The sequence below is a fragment of the Aplidium turbinatum genome, chromosome 10, assembly GCF_918807975.1.
Source record: "Aplidium turbinatum chromosome 10, kaAplTurb1.1, whole genome shotgun sequence".
Classification (NCBI taxonomy): domain Eukaryota; kingdom Metazoa; phylum Chordata; class Ascidiacea; order Aplousobranchia; family Polyclinidae; genus Aplidium; species Aplidium turbinatum.
In genome coordinates, this window is record NC_137481.1 from 22,827,285 (window position 1) to 22,846,671 (window position 19,387).

Consider the following 19,387-nt stretch of genomic DNA (forward strand, 5'->3'; position numbering starts at 1 on the left):
AAAATCAATCACTAGTTTATTTTTTCTGAAGGTACCGATATCACAATAATGCACTGGTGCTTTAAATGTACTGAAATGAGAGGGAAAAGCAAAAGACCTGAACTGAAGTCATCAAGCAGCCTAGAAACTGAACACTGTAGCCTACAGATTTAGACCACCTAACCAGCAAATCTACACATGTTAAATCAATGTAAAAAAATAGACTTAGTGGGGGTAGTTTTTAACTGCTTCCAGCTGTCTGTTGTGGTTGCACATTTCTAGCCTAAGTAGCCTAATACCTACATCTTTCATCTGTAAATAACAGCGATAAGTACGGTAGCCTAGGCCTATATTATTTTTATGTTTAATACTTTGCTTAGTGAAGGTTACTCTGCATTAAAGAAATCCGTCACTTGAAGAAGAAATATTGATTAACAGAATGGAACCTACTACACCCTTGTCTCTTGATCCACCAGGTAGGCTATGACACAATGCAATTAACAGATACGTACATTGTTATGTTGTAATACAGGGGTGTGCAACGTGCGGCCTGCAAAGAAAAATTATTCGGCCTGTGAAGATGTACCAATTTTGAATTGTCAGCGGCCCGCGAAATGTGTTTATAATTTAGTTTAGTCTGGTACGTGCGAACAGTTCATTGTAGAGTGTATTATTGTACATTTCGCACCTTCTGTAACTTACCATTTTAGAAATCTCCCACCGGCCACCGCTAATCCGGTTGTATTTAATTATTTGGAACGTCAGTAGATCAGAGGCACAGAATTGCACAGAGAATAGCTCAAACTATGAAACCGTATTCTGACTGTAATTTTGTGAAGCAATGTCTTATCGATGTCGCAGAAGAAATGTGCCCTAAAATGAAGAGTGAGTTCGAGAAAATAAGTGTCATGGTGAATGATAGCGAGGCGTATCGATGGTCTTGCTTGTGATATTAGTGACACTCTCAGGGAGAAGGCGAAGACCTTTGTTTTGTTTCATGGAGTTTTGCGATCGATGAAAGTACGGACCAGAAGGACACAGCACATTTGGCCATATTTGTATAAGGAGTGGACAAAGTCTTGAACGAAACGGAAGAGCTTCTGTTACTACAATCAATAAAGGCATGACAACTGGTGCTGACGTCTTTACTGAAGTAATTGATGCTTTTGACAGGTTCGAACTGTATTTGTCCAGCTTATGCGGAATCGCAACTAATGGTGCTCGATCCATGTCCGGAACTGGCATTGGATTTATAGGTCTCTTGAAGTCTGCCTTGAGAGAGAGAAAAGTCGATGATGACATAGCAATTTTTCATTGTATCATTTACCAGCATAACCTGTGCGCTAAATCCTTGCAGTTCAAACATGTCTTGAGCCCAGTTATTAAGGCAGTAAATTTCATTCCAGCACGAGGGCTCAACCATCGTCAGTTTCAAAAGTTTCTGGATGATCTCAACACGACACATAAAGATCTACTGTACTTTTCCGAGGTGCGTTAGTTAAGCAAGGGCTGCATGTAGTGATGATTTTACAAACTGCGGAAAGAAGTCGTGACAAAAATTGGATATGCGATCTAATTTTCTTGGTTGATATAACTACGCACTTGAATAATCTCAATACAAGACTGCAGCGAAAACATCAGTATGCGAATGAAATGTAAGGTCACATAAAAGGCTCTATGAACAAATTACGACTTTGGAAAGCCCACATACAGACAGGAAATCTTTTCCACTTTCCAACTTTGAGAGACTATGGAATGCATCCTGAGAAGAAAACTAAATTTGCAGACCAACTTGAAAAATTATTGTACGAATTTTTGGCTTGTTTCAAGGACTTTAAATCTCATGAACATTTGTTTGATATATTCTCTTCGCCATTCAACACAGACATTGACAAAGCACCAGATGATATCCAACTTGAACTGATTGATCTTCAAGAGAAAACAGATTTGAAAGCAAAGTATTTAGAAATGACTCTTGGCGGTTTTTACCGAAAACATCTCAACCAAGATGACTTTCCACATTTGAAAACATTCAAGGCTTCAAAATTGACTCTTTTTGGTTCAACGTATTTGTGCGAACAATTTTTTTCTAAAATGGGCATCATAAAATCTCCCTATTGATCGGTTCTAACAGACAAACACTTGGAAAATGGACTTCAAATTGCGAGCACTTCCATTAAAGTAAATTTGGAAAAAGTCGTCGGGAAAAGAAATCAGCTGCAAATTTCTCACTGAACTCGTTTAAAGTCAGTGAAACGATAAATTTGAATAGCAGTTTTCTTCAGAAATTTATGCGTCTTATTATTTCTGCAATGAGATAACCCCTAATAATGATACATGAATATCGTATTTTATGGACCATAAGGCGCACTCGACTATAAGGCGCACTGTCAATAAATTGCTTTGATCAGTTTTTTGTTCATACATAAGGCGCACCGGACTATAAGGCGCACTGGACCATATATAATAGTAGTATCGGTACTGGTTTTGAGTGTAGGCAATACAGCACTACCGCACTTGATCCATACATTAGGCGCATCGGACCATAAGGCGCACGATCAATTTATGAGGAAAAAAAAGGATTTAAAGTGGTCCGTAAAATATGGTCCGTAAAATACGGTAACAAAAAAACCATGTTTTTTAAATGTTAAAAATAACACAATATCATTATATATACGACGCATACATGTATATTTACAATAAAACTTCTATTATGACTAATTTCACAATTATAGTATGATACCGTCCTCTTTATGTATCAACTGCAGTATTTTGCAAAAAAGCCTGTTCAATATAAGCTGTCAACAAGTTTTTATTATTTTTTTTTATCAAAGATATAAATAAACTTTGTTGATTAATTTATTGTGCTGATTTTGAATCTGCACTTACTTTTCCTTTAGCATACCAGGTTTTCAAAATATTGGAACTTTGATATTTTACTGTTTTAATGACACATACTTTTAAATCAAGCTAAACTTTGTTTTATAATGTCGTTTTTTCGGAATAGCTTATAAGTTATCATTTAATAGCTTCATGATACTGGTCATGTTACTGCAGTGATGTTTTGAAACTAAAAAGCTAATGGTGAGATTCGCCTTTTTTAATTCAGCAAAACATACTTTACTGATGCATAAAGTCATTTCTGATTGTATTGACCAGTACAATTATAGTTAAATGTCAAAAACAAGTGATCTTGTTTAGTGGTTTCCAATATGGTGTAACATTAAATTGTCACAACATCATATCGTAACTTGAAACCTTTGGACAATGATATTTTCATTTTCTTCTTTGAGAATGAAAATAGATTTTTTTATCAATATAGTTGAGACTAATCACTGATCAGCTGATGCTGTTTCATTTGCAATCAGGGTTCAATCTTAGCGGTAGTCCGCTAAGATTGAACCGTTATCGATTTGGACAAGAAAGGTCTGAAGAAAACTGTAAATAAAAAAAGGGTGATCAAAAGAAAAGTTTGGAAGTTAGAAGATGCCGACACAAGAGAAAGGTTTAAAAAGAGAGTTGAAAGTCTTGTTCACAACGATGTGAATGATGTATGGGGATCCTTCAAGAATGGAGTTTTGCAAGCTTGCGATGAAGTTTGTGGGAAAACAAAAGGCAGGATGGATCGAGGAGATACGTGGTGGTGGAAAGAAGATGTGAGGGAAGTGATTGGGGAGAAAAAAGTCGCATACAAGGCTTGGTGCAGAAATAGATCAGAAGAAACTAAGCTCAAGTACAAGCAATTGAAAAATCGGGCAAAGAGAATAGTTGCAAAAGCTATGAAGAAAGAAGCTGAGCAGGAATTGACCAAATTAAAAAACAGTCCTAACGAAGTATATAAGTTTATGAAGGTTATGAAGCGGGATGGGAAAGATGTAGATGGTGGACGATGTATTAAAGGAAGGGATGGAAAACTTGGTTTCAGTGAGAAAGATCGTGGAAGAATTTGGAAAGAACATATGGAGATGATAATGAACGAGGAAAACGATTGGGATCAAAATGTGGAAGCCGACGTGGTAGCAGGTCCATTAAAGAGAGTTACTCGAGAGGAGGTAACGCAAGCAATGAAGAAAATGAAATCGGGGAAGGCTCCTGGACTATCTGAAGTCACTGTGGAAATGATACGCGCAAGTGGAGAGACAGGACTGAAAGCAATGCAGGAAATCAGTCAACGTGTGTTAGATGGAAAAGGAATGCCAAATGAATGGAAGATGAGTGTGGTGATACCCATCTTCAAGGGAAAGGGTGATGTAATGGATTGTGGGTCATATAGGGGAATAAAACTGTTGGAGCATGCAATGAAGGTAGTGGAAAGGGTGTTGGAGAATAGAATAAGATCTGTGGTGAAGCTGGACGAGATGCAGTGTGGATTTATGCCTGGGAAGGGAACGACAGATGCTATTTTTATTTTGAGAAGGTTGCAAGAGGAATATCGAGACAAGGGTAAAAACTTGTACATGTGTTTCGTGGACATGGAAAAGGCGTTTGATAGAGTTCCAAGAAGAGTGATGGAATGGGCAATGAGAAAAAAAGTAATGCCAGAAGCTCTCGTGCAAGCCGTAATGGGTCTTTACGACGGTGCAAGGACGAGAGTTCGCGTTGGATCTGCCCTCTCAGACGAGTTTTCGGTGAAGGTTGGTGTACACCAGGGTTCTGTCCTCTCTCCTCTAATCTTTGCCATTGTGATTGATGTGATTACCGAATGTGTAAGAGAAGATTCATTAATGGAGATACTGTACGCCGATGATTTGGTTTTGTTGAGTGACACAATGGAAGATCTGAGAGGGAAATTTGAGAAGTGGAAGGAGTCGTTTGAATGTAAAGGTATGCGTGTGAACATCAAAAAGACAAAGGTCGTAATAAGCGGAACGGAAGGGGAAATCACAATGAGCAAAATTGACCCATGTGGCGTCTGCGGAAGAAGAGTGATGGCAAATTCTGTTACATGTACGAAATGCAAGAAATGGGTGCATGGAAGATGTGCAAAGATGAAGAGAGTGACATGCAGATCTGGAGATGGTTTTGAATGTGAAAGATGCAAGAAGATTGAGGAAGGAATGATTGGTCCTGTTGAAAAGCTGAATGACGAAGTTGAATCAGTAAATGCCTTTTGCTATCTAGGAGATAGATTGAATGCCAGTGGTGGTTGTGAAGCGGCAGTGACTGCAAGAGGAAGGTTTGGTTGGGTGAAATTCAGAGAGTGTCGAGAGTTGTTATGTGGTAGAAGATTTCCGTTGAAAATGAGAGGAAGAATTTATATTAGTTGTGTGAGATCTGCAATGCTGTACGGAAGTGAGACATGGTGCTTACGGGAAAACGAATTGGCGATTTTAAGAAGAACTGAGAGAGCGATGGTGAGAGCAATGTGTGGTGTAAAGCTGATGGACAAAAGGAATACCGAAGAACTTATGAGCTTGCTTGGGTTGAATGAGAGTGTTGATAAGTTGGCAAAAGCGAATGGAGTGAGGTGGTATGGGCATGTTTTGAGAAGGGATGAAGATGATGTTTTGAGAAGAGCGCTGGAGTTGCGAGTGGAGGGTCATAGAAAACAAGGAAGACCAAAGAAAACATGGAAAAAGCAAGTTGAGGAAGAAAGCAGCAAGGTGGGCTTGACAAGAGAGGACGCGCTAGACAGATCGATGTGGAGGCAGGGTGTGAAGACGATTGCGGCACTTGGAGGTGAATCCGGCCACCCTCGGTAACGGGGACATCACCGGATTAAAACTGGACTACTACTACACACTACAGTCCGCTAGCCAATGGCTAGTGAAAATTTGCGCGGACTAGTAGAAATGTTGCAGTACTAGTCCGATTGGCTAGTGAACATATTTGCTGGTGAAAAGTTTTGGTTTACAAAATGGCGATTGGCGACGTCACTGAGGTTACTCTCACTCTGAAATACTGCAAAAATTTGCTTGCCAGAGGCGAAATTGCACGAAGAAGGCTGCAAAGTCAGTCAACTAAGCACATGACCCATTTTTTCTCGCATTTTCGCTAGACACGACACGTGGTAGTAGTGAGCACGCCAGGTCGCCAGAGTTGCCAATTTGGCTTTTTTGAAGCCAGATTATGAGAATCTGGTTGTTTTTCAACTCGCTTGGCTTATTATTTCTAAATAAAAAAAGCCAGAAAAATTAGGCTTTTTCTGGCTTTTTTCATGTTTCATCGATTTTTTGTCAAACTAATAAAAAGCCAACATAATTTTGGCTTTTTTGGCTTAATTTTATCTTTCGCGATTTTTTTTAGAAAAAAAATTTGGTCTGCGTCAATTCAAGCAGTAATTTCTACCTTATATTTGGTTGTAGTGTCCGACCAAATGTCGTTTTGAAGCCGAAACTAGAAAATTTTCTAGTTGCTTGTCTTTTCATTAACTAAGTTTCTGCGTTGTCGCTGAAGTCAAAGTTCGGTGGGGCACTATTTGGTTGTGCCCTTTTTATATGTGTATGTTTAATGAATACTAATTGACTTTTTCTTGGCTTTTTCAGCTGTTTTTTGCTGGCGTTTTTTGTGACTAGGTCTGGCTTTTTTGGTGAAGACAGGTTGGCAACCCTGCAGGTCGCCAGCACGAAGCCAGCATCCCAGCAAGCAGCATTTAGCGAAATTAATGTTTTTTTGTTGATATGTCGTGATCAAATGCTGATTCAACGTTACTGAGTGTTAGCTGAGTACTTATCGCTATTGTTAATACGTCATCAGACAAGTGAAAAGTCAGTAAACTGGTCGGACTAGTGAAAAATCGTGCGGGCTAGTAAAAACGGGGAGCAACTAGTCCGGTGGGCTAGTAAAAAAAAAAGTTAAGATCGACCACTGGCAATACACCTATTCTACTGATTATGATATGATCATTGATCACTGATCAGTCAACAGCTTCAAGCAAGCTACTTGCCTGGGCAAGGTTCTTAGAATCAGAAAGGCTTTATTAGATTTATTCTACATCACAAGTAGCATACAGAATAGCATAAAGATAATATCTTGGTGGATAATGATAATTTTTGATTGTTCAAAAATATTTCTTATGTTGTGCTTAAAGAGTACCGGTATATTGTATTTTGAAACAACTGGTAAATATTGATTTTATGGAGTTGATAGTTTGTGTCTCACCAAATTGCTTCCGTGACCCATGTATCAGTCACTGATTGTGCAATGTGCATATTCACTACTCAGCTGAAGAATAATCACTCTTTTTTGCAACAGTTGGTGATTGTGTAAATGATGGCCATCTAGTTAGGTTGAAAATAAGGGAGCAATCAATATTCTTTGCTGTTGTTCAATCACATTTAAACTTGTGTTGTAAACTTACAATTTACATGTCACAATTGAATGATATAAAATTCTTGTAGGAAACTGCTTTACTAAATCATCGCAGAAATGTTCTGAACTGCCATACCCATTATTATTTACTGTAATTATGCAATATAGACTGGTAATATAATCATAACAAACAATTGTACGAGGCAGAAAATGTACAAAAAAATCTTCAGCAAATCCTACTGAATGAGAAAGTTATCTGAACTGAGCTAAATTGTCTTTCCAAATAGCCAGCATAAACTTATAAAATTGACAAAAAAGCATCATGAGTCCATTTAATTGCATTATTATTATTAATATCGTACTTTTGTATGTATTCTAAGGATTATATACCGTATTTTACGGACCATAAGGCGCACTTTAAATCCTTTTTTTTCCTCATAAATTGATCGTGCGCCTTATGGTCCGATGCGCCTTATGTATGGATCAAGTGCGGTAGTGCTTTATTGCCTACACTCAAAACCAGTACCGATATACTATTATATATGGTCCGGTGCGCCTTATAGTCCGGTGCGCCTTATGTATGAACAAAAAACTAATCAAAGCAATTTATTGACAGTGCGCCTTATAGTCCGGTGCACCTTATGGTCCATAAAATACGGTATTCTTTTATCATCCAGTAATATCTTTCGAATGCAAATATGGTGATGTTACTACCCTTCTGGGCCAAACTGTTGTTTGATTTTTATAGCTTATTGGATAAGAATAATGTTTAATGTTTTATACAAATTGTTGCAACTATAAGCTTTCTCCTTAATTTGCTTTTGACTACAATTTTTTTTGCATTTTTATCACTACCTTTTTGATAAAAATATAATTGCATTTAAATTGCCATAAAATTATTTCACTTGTAACTTATTGTAAAACTTTTGGAAAGTGAAATTGATTGAACAAAGTTTATTTGAACAGAAGTAGTATGTCTGTATGTTATTATGTCTCTATTTTTATTTACTTTTTTTCTGAATCCGCATGATCACACTGAGCCGGTTTCTAGCAATTTTTATTTTTCTGAGTCTTTTATGACATCACAACCAAGTTTTTGAATGCGAGACTCTCAAAGTAAAAACTTCGGGAAACTTGTCAGTTTTTGAATTTTTTTTGTGTTGAATCGCCCAAGTTGCTCTTGCATGTGGTAATTGTAGGTCTATTTTACAATCGACAAAATAAAAGTTTTCTTTTTTCGCTTTCTTTTCTAAGTTTAGTGGCTGTGCATTTTAAGATTATGTTTTTCAAACACTATTTTATTGATGCATATTTTAAACCTGTTGGTTTTGCCATCTTTTCCTTTTGTTGACTGTAAAATTTGTGTGTTTACTTTATCGTTCTCTACATGTTTGCGCCAGCAATAAAAAATAAAATTGAATTGAATAAACGCTCGCTCATAGTAAATATCAAAATATTTTTGTAACAATTGCTTCAATGGTGAAAAGTAGGTCTGACTATAATGTCATGCTGTTTTGCTTCATTGTCGACTTTGACTAATTTTGGCCCACTGCTTATTAACCCTGGTGGTTTTAGTAATTCTTTTTCTAATTAATTATATACTTTTTAGAACCAACCAAGGATGAAGAAAATTACAACAATCTCCTGCAACAAGTTGAAAATCTTAAGCTTGAAAATAGCAGCCTGAAAAAAGAACTTCACAGTAATACATCACAAATAACCCAGCTTGAATCTTTAACTGCAGATTTGAAGGTATAAAACTTGCTGATTCTTGCTGTATTGGTGTGAACATAGTTTTGGTCTGATATAGTAGGAAAAACAAATTTGTATAATTTTTTTTGTTGCGTTTGTTGCACTACTTGAACTTGCCACAGGTGTGATATTGTTAGCAGCAAATTGAGAATAAGAACATATATATAATATCAGGCCTCGAAATTCGTTTTTGTTGACGGCGGACAAACGTGTCCGGTCTGAGCAGCTATCTCGGCGGACAAATTAAGTCTCACGGCGGACACACCAGTTTTAGCGTCGATCGTCGTGCTTAAATCACTTTATCTTGATAATTTTGCGCCATTCGAGAACTATAGCTACGGCTTAGAAGGCTTTTTAAAATTTCAGCGAAGTCACTCTGAAAGGCTTTCATCAGACCAACGACGTGCGCTTGAAGAGTCAAAGCGCCGTGTAGCTGCTTAATATGCCGCATAAGCATAACTGATTAACTTCCACCGAACGAGGTCGTGTGGCTTCTTGCGTCACAATGCTCTGGGCACGAGTTGGAAAAACTTCTACACTAACGCTACTATGTTCTGCTGCGCAAAGTTTCACTAGGCTTTTTTCTTTAAGTTTATTTTTGCGTAATTGCGTGTCATGTGAGCGAAAGTGAATTTTCCCTGGGCCTTTTCTTTCTTACAGTAATACCAAAACTTAACAAATTTTGCTGCGTCTTGCTGTAATAGCCTACTGAAATCGTATAATCTAATTTTGTAACCAACCTTGCCTTACCAATATTACTCGGAGATCAAAGCCAGACATTGTGACGTAAAACTTGAACAAAGTTGCGCTTATTAGTGTGGAAGTACCTGTACTCCCATCGATTCTTAGCGAAAAATTCACCTTTGTTACGCTGATTCAATGTCATCAATCGTTGAAGCAACGTAAAAATCGAATGTTTTCCTGCCTGAATGGAAGCTACCCAGACAACAAAATTTATCATTTTTGCATTGATTCAACATCTGCGTCTACATTGAATTAATATAAGAATGATAGATTTTGTTGTCTGGGTGAGAGATACAGTATTCACATTTTCTAGATGCGCGCTAGAGTGCGGGGGAAATTATATTCTCGCAACAATTGTTAGTACTATGCAATGACGATTTGTATCGCTAGTTCTTGTGTTATTTCTCGGCGGACAAATATGACCGATCTAGATGGTACTTCCCGCGGACATCACATGCTGTGACGGCGGACATGACCGCCGTGTCCGCCGTGAATTTCGAGGCCTGTATATATAATAAGAAACTACTTATAAGAAACTAGTAAACAATTAAAAATGTAAACAAAACTGAAAGTTTATTTATTCAATCTACACAATCTTTTTTAGCCATTTTTATTTAAGCGCAAAAACTTTCATTAATGTTACATTTCTTCACCACAGCCACAGCATTTCGCATCATAATTACTGTAATTTTGTTCCGTGGCAATTGCTTATGACATGCTAAGCATCTTTGTGTGTTTCTAATGCCTTTTCTATTTTAAATAGTTTTGGCTGGTTAAGCAAGGCTAAATGTATATATTATTATTATTAAATGGTCGGTTTGTCATAGATTAATCAATTCCATCATATTACCGATCTTCTATTCCCTCAGGGATTTTTGTATAACTTATTGTTAGAGCAATGAAAATGTGTACGTATTCCATCCATATAACCTTCATTGTGGACGATACCGACTCCAGAAAAAGCTTACCGTATTGTGTGTTTTTACAAACATCAGCTTTTGAAAATTCACGTGTTCTAATTTATTTCAGCAAATGGTGGTTCACCTGGGCCACTCCATAAGCCCACAGCAACCTGCAATTGACAATATTACCGATTGTCGTTCAATGGAGTTTCCTCCCATGCAGTACAATTCTTTCTCCCACAATATGTCGTTACCCCTAGTCCAGTCCCATCAGTACGCTTCATCATCTTTGCAAACTTTGAACTCCTACAGCATCATGGTCAATCATTCGCCTGGAGCAAATTATTCTTCAGAAGTCCTCTGGCAGATCAATAACTTAAAATCACAGAAGTAAGATTTTTTGACTTTCACATTGATAAGATTACATCAACAGTAGGGTGGATTGAAAAAACGTTTTTATAAAATTTTTATTAGCTTGGGGTTGGAAAACTTGCTGATTACTACTAAAACTAATTGTGCAAAATTAGAATGTAATCTGACGAGAGCTTGATCTGCCACCGCCCACCAGCCACTTGAAAATTTACCATTGGGCCATTCCGTGTCAATTCACACAGTCAAGAAATTCAACCTCTTCAATTTTACTTAAATTTTACACACATTTTTACTATCCTATATGATGAACACCTGCAAAATTTGAGTGAAATTTATTGAGAAACATGAGAGTTATAAATCATTTAGTTTGAGGGGGGGTTTGCCGAGGGGGCACAGTTTTTTTTGTTTTTAGCCATGTTTGAGACCCTAGTACTGCTTAAGTAAATTAGGTAAGAACCTAATTTTTTTACAGGTGATAGTACTTTGGCCAAATATTGAAAAAACAACATCGTTCACATTGTCACTTTAAAAAGTCATAGATATCCAAATGTGGCTATTTTCAGCTCTTGGTTAAAATTTTCCAAAATTTTAAAACCTTGCCAAGACCTCATTTTTGATTGGTTTTGGCTGAAATTTAGTAGAAATGTTGTTTACAGGATTCTCTATAAAATTTCAATGTAAATTTTTACTGGGGTCATGGCCATAAGTAACCGGGATACTAAAAGAACCTTTTTTTGCTTTTTGTCATTATTTTTGACCCATGTTTCACATTAAGTGCCTCCCAACTCCTTTAATATTTTGTACTGAAATTTTCTCAGTTCATAGAGAATCCTGTAAATAACATTTCTACTAAATGTCAGCCAAAACCAATCAAAAATAGGGTCTTGGCAAGGTTTTAAAATTTTGGAAAATATTAGCCGAGAGCTGGAAACGGCCACATTTGGATGTCTTTGACCTTTTAGAGCAGGGGTTCCCAACCTTTTTTGCTGTTCGTACCCCTTTGTCAGGTCAGAGCATTCTTCGTACCCCCAATAAAATTCAGGTATAATATTGCTAAATTAAATTGATTTTATAGCTCAATTAAACGTTAAACCGATATTTCACACAAAAATGCAAAAATTACTAAAAGAAATTAAATGTCAATTATTTTGTTTGTCACTTCTCAGTGAGATATTTGTTGCTGCTTCATTGATAAAATTCGCTCAAACGATAGTTCGATTTTACGCAAGGCAACACGTAAATTATCTTCCAGTTGCAGACAATTTCTGTACTTATTCTTGATATAACATCATGGTCAAAAAGCCACTTTCACAGTTATAAGTTGTTGGGAAGAGAATTAACACTTTCATGGCTTCCATAGCAAGACTTGGGAAAGCTTTTCAGCAACGCACCAAAAATCTTCTGACTTTGATTTTGTCAAATAGCAGTTTCAATTTTTGGCAGCTTTTCATTTTGATGATGTTCTCCTTCAAATTATTCAAAAAGATTTTTGTTACGGTAAATCAGAAAGAAATGGATTTATTATCCAATTTTGGAAATAATTCAATTCGAATTGAATTCACCGCCAAAAAAGTAACCATCGAAAGAATCAACCAGCATCTCTAAATGGGAAATAATTCATTTTTGACATTTTGCAGCAAAGAGTTATTTGCAATTTGAACAAGACAAGGAAAATTAGCAAAGTTTTCATTTTCAGCAGCAGCAAGCAAAAAAAAAACACATTGTTATGACTTATGAGACAATGAGGCTTTTGGCCTACTAAATAACAACAATTATTTGTAGATTTTTTTTCAAAGTAAAGACGTTAATGGCATAATATCTTTTACAATTCCAAAATGAAACTATACTGTGAAATCTGTTTAAAAAGCTGCTCTGTGGCCCAAGGATCTTCGTACCCCTTAATGTTTAATCTCGTACCCCCAAGGGGTACGAGTACCCCCAGTTGGAAACCCCTGTTTTAGAGTGACAATGTGAACGATGTTCTGTTTTCAATACTTGTCAGCAGTACTATCACCTGTAAAAAAATTGGGTTCTTACCTAATTTACTTAAGCAGTAATAGGACCTCAAACATGGCCAAAAACAAAAAAATTGTGCCCCCTCGGCAGACCCCCCCAAACTAAACGCTTTATAACTCTCGTGTTTCTCAATAAATTTCACTCAAATTTTGCAGGTGTTCATCATATAAGATAATGAAAAGGTGTGTAAAATTTAAGAAAAATTGAAGAGGTTGAATTTCTTGACTGTGTAAATTGACACGGAATGGCCCAATGGTAAATTTTCAAGTGGCTGGTGGGCGGTGGCAGATCAAGCTCTCGTCAGATTACATTCTAATTTTGCACAATTAGTTTTAGTAGTAATCAGCAAGTTTTCCAACCCCAAGCTAATAAAAATTTTATAAAAACGTTTTTTCAATCCACCCCAATCAACAGTTCAAAAAAATGTCACATTAAATGGTTGGTGGTTAAACGGACCCTTTCACCAACAAGATATCATCAAAATTTTCTAAAGCAACCTCTAATAAATTAAGAAGATCATTTGTATGTACACTTATGAGCAACTTAAATGTACCAATTTCTGTTTGATATTTCAATTATTTAGCCTGCAAAAGTTTCATTTTTTTATTTTGCCGCAAAAGAATAACTTTTATAGACTGGGAAGATGGAACTAATATCAAGAAATGAAGTATTTTCTGACAGGTGTCAAACCCACAACAATGCTTGATATGAACGAGGAACAAGGATCTGTTAAATTTGGTAGCTGCTGATGTAAAAGCTCTTTATCCCAGCGTGAAAAGACATCTCGTAAAAAATGCTTTGACCTACGCCATTGAACAACATGCCAAATTTCCAATGAATAAGCTTAGCTTAACTGAAGATGATCTAGCTTCTAGCTGATCGAAATCGATTTTTAGCAATATATGATTGAACTGACTCGTGTGAGAATAAATTTCTTTGCATGGAACTAATATTAATGCCTTTCCATATTGGTTTTGCATGTGTTTTGTTTCCCAGGTAGAAAATAAACCGGCTGTGGAGTCGGATGGACTTTGGCGTGTCCAGAGTTGGAGTCGGCCAGCTATAAACCGTACAGTTATAAGTCGTATACTTTTCGCCCGACTCCTCAGCCCTGACAATAAGTCCATTTTACAATGCTCATATTGCACGTAGAAAGCATTTTTGTTTGTTGGTTTGATACCTACTGATTGGTTTCTCTTAGGTAAATTGTTGAGGTCTGAAGAGTTTTTATTCAATTAATGTTGTGTATATTATCATTAACAGTATAGAGAGAGAGAAAAAGCTTTTAATTTGTCTGTTGCGAGAATAGTACAGTACAATATAAACAAAACAAGTAAAATAGCACCATAACAAACTGAATCCCACAACAGACAGGAAGCAGCGAAACACTAAGAGTCATCGAGTCAGCTGCTTCCCGGACGATATCGGTTAATCGCATACGGATTAACGGTTAAACACACAAACCGTTTTTTTTGTATATATAAAATTCCTACTCTGAGAATCTAGGAGGTACAAAAAATTACAAAATTGTCCGTACGATTATCCAGTTCCGTTTGATATGCTGGGTAGGCCATGTATTCCGGAATTAGGATGCTGCAGTTGCAAATAAAAGTGCTCTCTGTCCAATGCATCAAAAAAGATCCAATAATAGCAGCAAAGCAACCTGAGAATTCTTCTGCATTAGCGCTTTTGAAGAGATCGAGGTTATGCTACTGGTCTAATGAAATGCTAGTATACTTTCTAATGTTTTGTGTAAACATTGATATTTTCCAGGTCTGCGATTTTAAAGTCTTTGCAAAGGGAAGAGTTTACAAAGGAAATGTACCTGCGTCGACTCAATGATTTTAACGACAAGTTAAAGAATATGGCTGAGACAGACACGGTACATACATGGCATGTATTATTATCACCTAACGTACCACAACGATTGTCATGCTATACCATATCACCATAGTCGTGGTCGGTTTGTTTACTTTGTTTTTGCTTCTGTCCTTCTTCCTTTCGAAAATTGTAGAATGCAACGTTTGCTCGGTAGTCAAAATTTTTTTCTCTTAAAGCAAATCTAATCTACGATTAAAGTATTTGGTTACATTATTAATGAAAAATATGAAATTCAACTGCAGTGGAAGGCTTTAACATTTTTGAATTGCAGCTGCTCGTAACAGGATCTTGTTTCTTTTTTTCGAAATGAAATTAATCTCGAACCAAGCTAACGTTTTCTTACGTAGACCCTGAACAATAGCCTACTATGCTAGTTGTTGCTAATTGAAGTTCTCCATAAGGTTTCAGAAATTGTTATCAAAAAAACATTCAAGCTCTACCATTGTATTGCTAAAATATCTCTCCTCCTATTAATTATTCACAAATTTAAGGTTTGTCTGACTTTGCTATAAATGTCTTGCAAAGACTTTCAATAAACGTACGGTAATAAAACGTTATTAGACGTTAGTTGTTGTTGCAGCTGGTTTGATAATGACTCTGGGAAAATTGTATTGATTATTTCACCACACCTGTTCAGTGTTCAATAACTGCCAGGTTTACTTTTTCATTATCGTTTTTTATAGTAGTGCTGTGAGTTTAATGAAGCAGGTGTGTATCAGTAGTCTTTTAATACACTTATGCGCTTTCAACATAAATTACTTTGCAGCCCTATTCCTCATCAGCTGAGCAGACTCGTCGCTCGCTTGAAATCAACGTCAGAGAAGCACAGGAGAAAATGGAAAAGGAACTGGGCTCCCCTGATATGATGCGTTACAGGGTCCAGGTAGGTTGAACAGTGTATTGTTTAACCCACTTACTGTCTAGCTGACAAACACCGCTATGCTTTCGTTACTGCATTCCATTGCTTTTTAATCGGCAAACTTCTGCGTGTCTTGCATTATGAGACCAAAAGTTGGCTGCTCCACAGTAACCTTGCGGAGTCTCTGTGTAGTTCATGGACACCAAAAATGTTTATAATGTTCGTAGTATGGCAAATAACAGAGAACAGTTTTGTACGTTTTAATTAGACCACCCATATGTAAAAGCACTTTATTTTGAAGCCATCAATTTTATGCAAATTTGACTATGTACCTATATCTCGTTTTTGCGCAGCTGCGACGTAAAAGAATGTTCAACCTTAGTAAGAGATTGATAACTAGGCTATTTATATCTCAATCGACCAACCGCAAACTTTCAGGAAAATAATACTGTATACAATGTTTACTGTTTAGCCATAATGAAGTCTTGGCAGTTTAGTTTCTAGCAATGTGGCAAACCTGACAATTTAGTTTGTGGTTTGGGGTGGCTTTCTCACAGGTTTCAGTAGTGCAGTTACAGACGTTTGTGCTTTGTTTTAGTGGTTTTCACATTGACACCAAAATTTATCAAACCTTTGCAACACAAAGTCAACACCATTAAGTTGGATAGATCCTTGTACTGAAACAAATTCTCTCATATTTGTTTGTTGATACAACAAACGGATTTTTCTCTTCCAGCTAATTTATATATAGTTTTGTGTTTTTGTAGGTACATTTTTTATTGTTTGCTGATCAACCGGGAAACGTTTGTTTACATAAAATTTGCACCTAGTTTTCAACGTTGCTAGTTTAAGACTTCTGTTTCAGAAATTTGAAACATTGTTATTCTTAAGTGCTATTTCGGATATCTCCACTCATGATGTACCTATGTAAACAAAAGTTAAACTTCGCAAAAGTGTTAGTGCGCATTTTATCATGAACAGATCTTTAATAATAAAAGGATTAAACTTCTTGGCACACACTCGTGCTGTTGTTCTGCATTCTGAAACTCGCTTGGGTTAGTCAACAGGCATCCAACGCTAAACAGCAAAGTTAACTGTTATATCGGCTAAATTCTATCACAAAGCTACCGAACACACTTGAAAGATGTACGCAGATGGCAAAAGTTACCGTTTTAGTGACGCTGAAACGATGTAAAAACGAAAATTTATACTGGATAGAATGAGACAAACTTTTTCTATGAACCTATCGAAAGTAATTTTAAGGTCGTAATGTTATATGATCTGACGGTTTTTGATGGGTTGTTATTTTGTTGTAAGTTGGTGTTGGTTTTTAAAGGACTGGCTCCAGCAAATCAAGCTCATCGAACGCGAACTTCATAAGCTCCAGGGTCAATATCTTTGTTTGGAATCGCCCGTCAAACATAAGCTCGGCGTTGGAGAGCCAACGAATGGTACGAGAAAGTCTTTCGAGCTTGGTAAGAATGTTTACTCACTCATTGCAAAAGCTTCCAGCTCCGAAAACTGCTTCAGAGCAGTGCATGCTTCCGTGGCTAACCGCCTACGATCGCCAATCAACAGGTTCATATCTCATCAGTTCGTACTTTGTCGGTTGCTATAGAAATGATCCAATCCCGTTGAAAGGAAGAGGCGCACCATGTCGTACTATTTGGTGCCCACACTCGGACGGGCGTCACAACGCCGTCACATGCTTCAGCCCAACTTTCGCTCTATTCAGAAAAAGTTAAAAATGATCTACAGTCTACACTTTAAGATCGAATTGTATTCCAAAGTGGTGTTTCATAGAACACTGTGGTTTATATTTTATACCCCTCCGCTCACTACAAGGAGGTTTTTAGGTTAAATTGTAGCAGTTCGTTTATGTTTCCTTGTGGTACCCCACACGATATAAGATACATTGCCCTCTTTACATAAACGTTGCTGTGCTCACAGATAACGGAGCTCATGAAAGATATAACACCTTCACACGTGGTTGCCAATCACTGACGGATGTGTCAACGCAAACGCCAACAGCATTTTGCACATTCCAAACCCTACATCATGACATGCTAAATCTATCTTCTCCTGTTGAAGGCGAAAGCAACAATGGCGTTTGGAAACTATCTCGGTACTTTATTTTTCTAATATACTTAAGTTATTTTTTTTGAAGTATGTTAAGCTGCTATATTTCATGTATCCTTTTTGGTCGCCTTTTGTGTTTGTTATTTGTTTACTATGCTTTATCAAACCATTTGAAAAACACACATAAAAGTGAACAAAAAAGAAAAAACATCTTTAACTGCCAAATGTCATTCCGCAGCAATGATCTATGAAAACTGTGTATGTATTTATGGATGCGAGTGTGTAAACTTAAAGTGTTGATCAATTGTCTCATAACTTTCTATTAACAATGATGCTACAACTTACGATTGTTCCATCACTAAGCACTGCGTCTATTGGTGCATACAGTTAGCGGATGGAATTTCATGAACATGTCGAAGCTTGTGAAGTCAGATGTCTTGCAAAACTTTGAGTGTATTTTTTTTAGCATTTCTGTTGTCGCACGTTTTTGAACGTCTGCTCATTCTGACTTTATGCAGAGCCACCCAGACCCACCAAACGTGCCTAGGAAACCTTTCACCTTCCTTGGTTAATCCCTTTGGACAAGGGGCTCGTGTGGGATCGGCAGCTTCTTTACCGGATCACCTCCACCATAATCACGATCCTTCCAGCATCCCCCATCCTGATGCTGATAACGCATCTGCCTTTAGTTTATCTTCTTTGCCTCGACAGGTTGCGTCTAACTCAAACGGCTCTAAGGTGAGTTTGCTTTGGCAACTATTTGAACGTTTTGAAACATTCTTCTTGCTTGGAACATGCAAAAGAAATTTGGCTTTTCAAGTTGTGTCATTTTTAAATAATTTTGAAAAGTTGTTTGAAAGCCGGGGAACCACAAGCACAGCTCATTGTCATGCACATTTGTTGCTGAAAATTTTGAAAAAGTTTATTCGGGTATTGAATCGTTTAGATATTTAGGTCTTGTACATTTCTGTATTGCAGTATCCCATACTGTACTATTGCGTAGACTGAAGTGGTGACAATGTCTGACTATCGGAATGCATAGTTAAGACCTAAGACTTTATATTATAATGTCGTTAGCATATATCCTTGCTCTGTGTGTGAAACTATATGAATCTGCTTTCCAGAAATTTGGACCTATATCATTTGCGCTATGATATGTCTTCATTTACACGGTCTTCAATTCTTAGGTCAATATTGTTGAACTAATTTCAAAACTTGGACCGAACGATCCGGAAGACATGAGCAGGATGCTGTATTCCCTGAGCCACTCCGTGGATAGCAGCAGTGCCATGAGACAGGCAGGATGCATGCACGCTCTCATTCAGTTGCTGCATGATGGAACTATTTTGTCGTCACATAAAACGTCAAAAGAAAAATTGGACAAGAAGCAGGAAATGAAAGAGTGTGCTTCGAAAGCGCTTCGCAACATTGGTATGTTTTGTTCTTCTCAAATTTTGTTGTATTTTTTAACTAGACGTGGCGCATGGACAAATGATGCAGGTATTTACTATGTATGCTTCTTATTCAAAAACTTTATCATATAAAACCTACT

General features: G+C 37.0%; 1 protein-coding gene across 1 annotated transcript in view; it reads left to right on the forward strand.

Moving 5' to 3' along the window:
• Window positions 1–330: 330 nt before the first annotated feature.
• The window catches only part of LOC145779074 (adenomatous polyposis coli homolog), a 43,962-nt gene continuing 24,905 nt past the window's right edge, over window positions 331–19,387 (forward strand). The window contains exons 1-9 of the mRNA XM_082590646.1: window positions 331–455; window positions 8,840–8,982; window positions 10,756–11,018; window positions 14,790–14,898; window positions 15,664–15,780; window positions 17,093–17,231; window positions 17,707–17,881; window positions 18,354–18,573; window positions 19,023–19,266. Coding sequence (XP_082446772.1) covers window positions 419–455; window positions 8,840–8,982; window positions 10,756–11,018; window positions 14,790–14,898; window positions 15,664–15,780; window positions 17,093–17,231; window positions 17,707–17,881; window positions 18,354–18,573; window positions 19,023–19,266 — 1,447 coding nt within the window. The 5' untranslated portion in view covers window positions 331–418. The remainder of the gene's footprint in view (window positions 456–8,839; window positions 8,983–10,755; window positions 11,019–14,789; window positions 14,899–15,663; window positions 15,781–17,092; window positions 17,232–17,706; window positions 17,882–18,353; window positions 18,574–19,022; window positions 19,267–19,387) is intronic.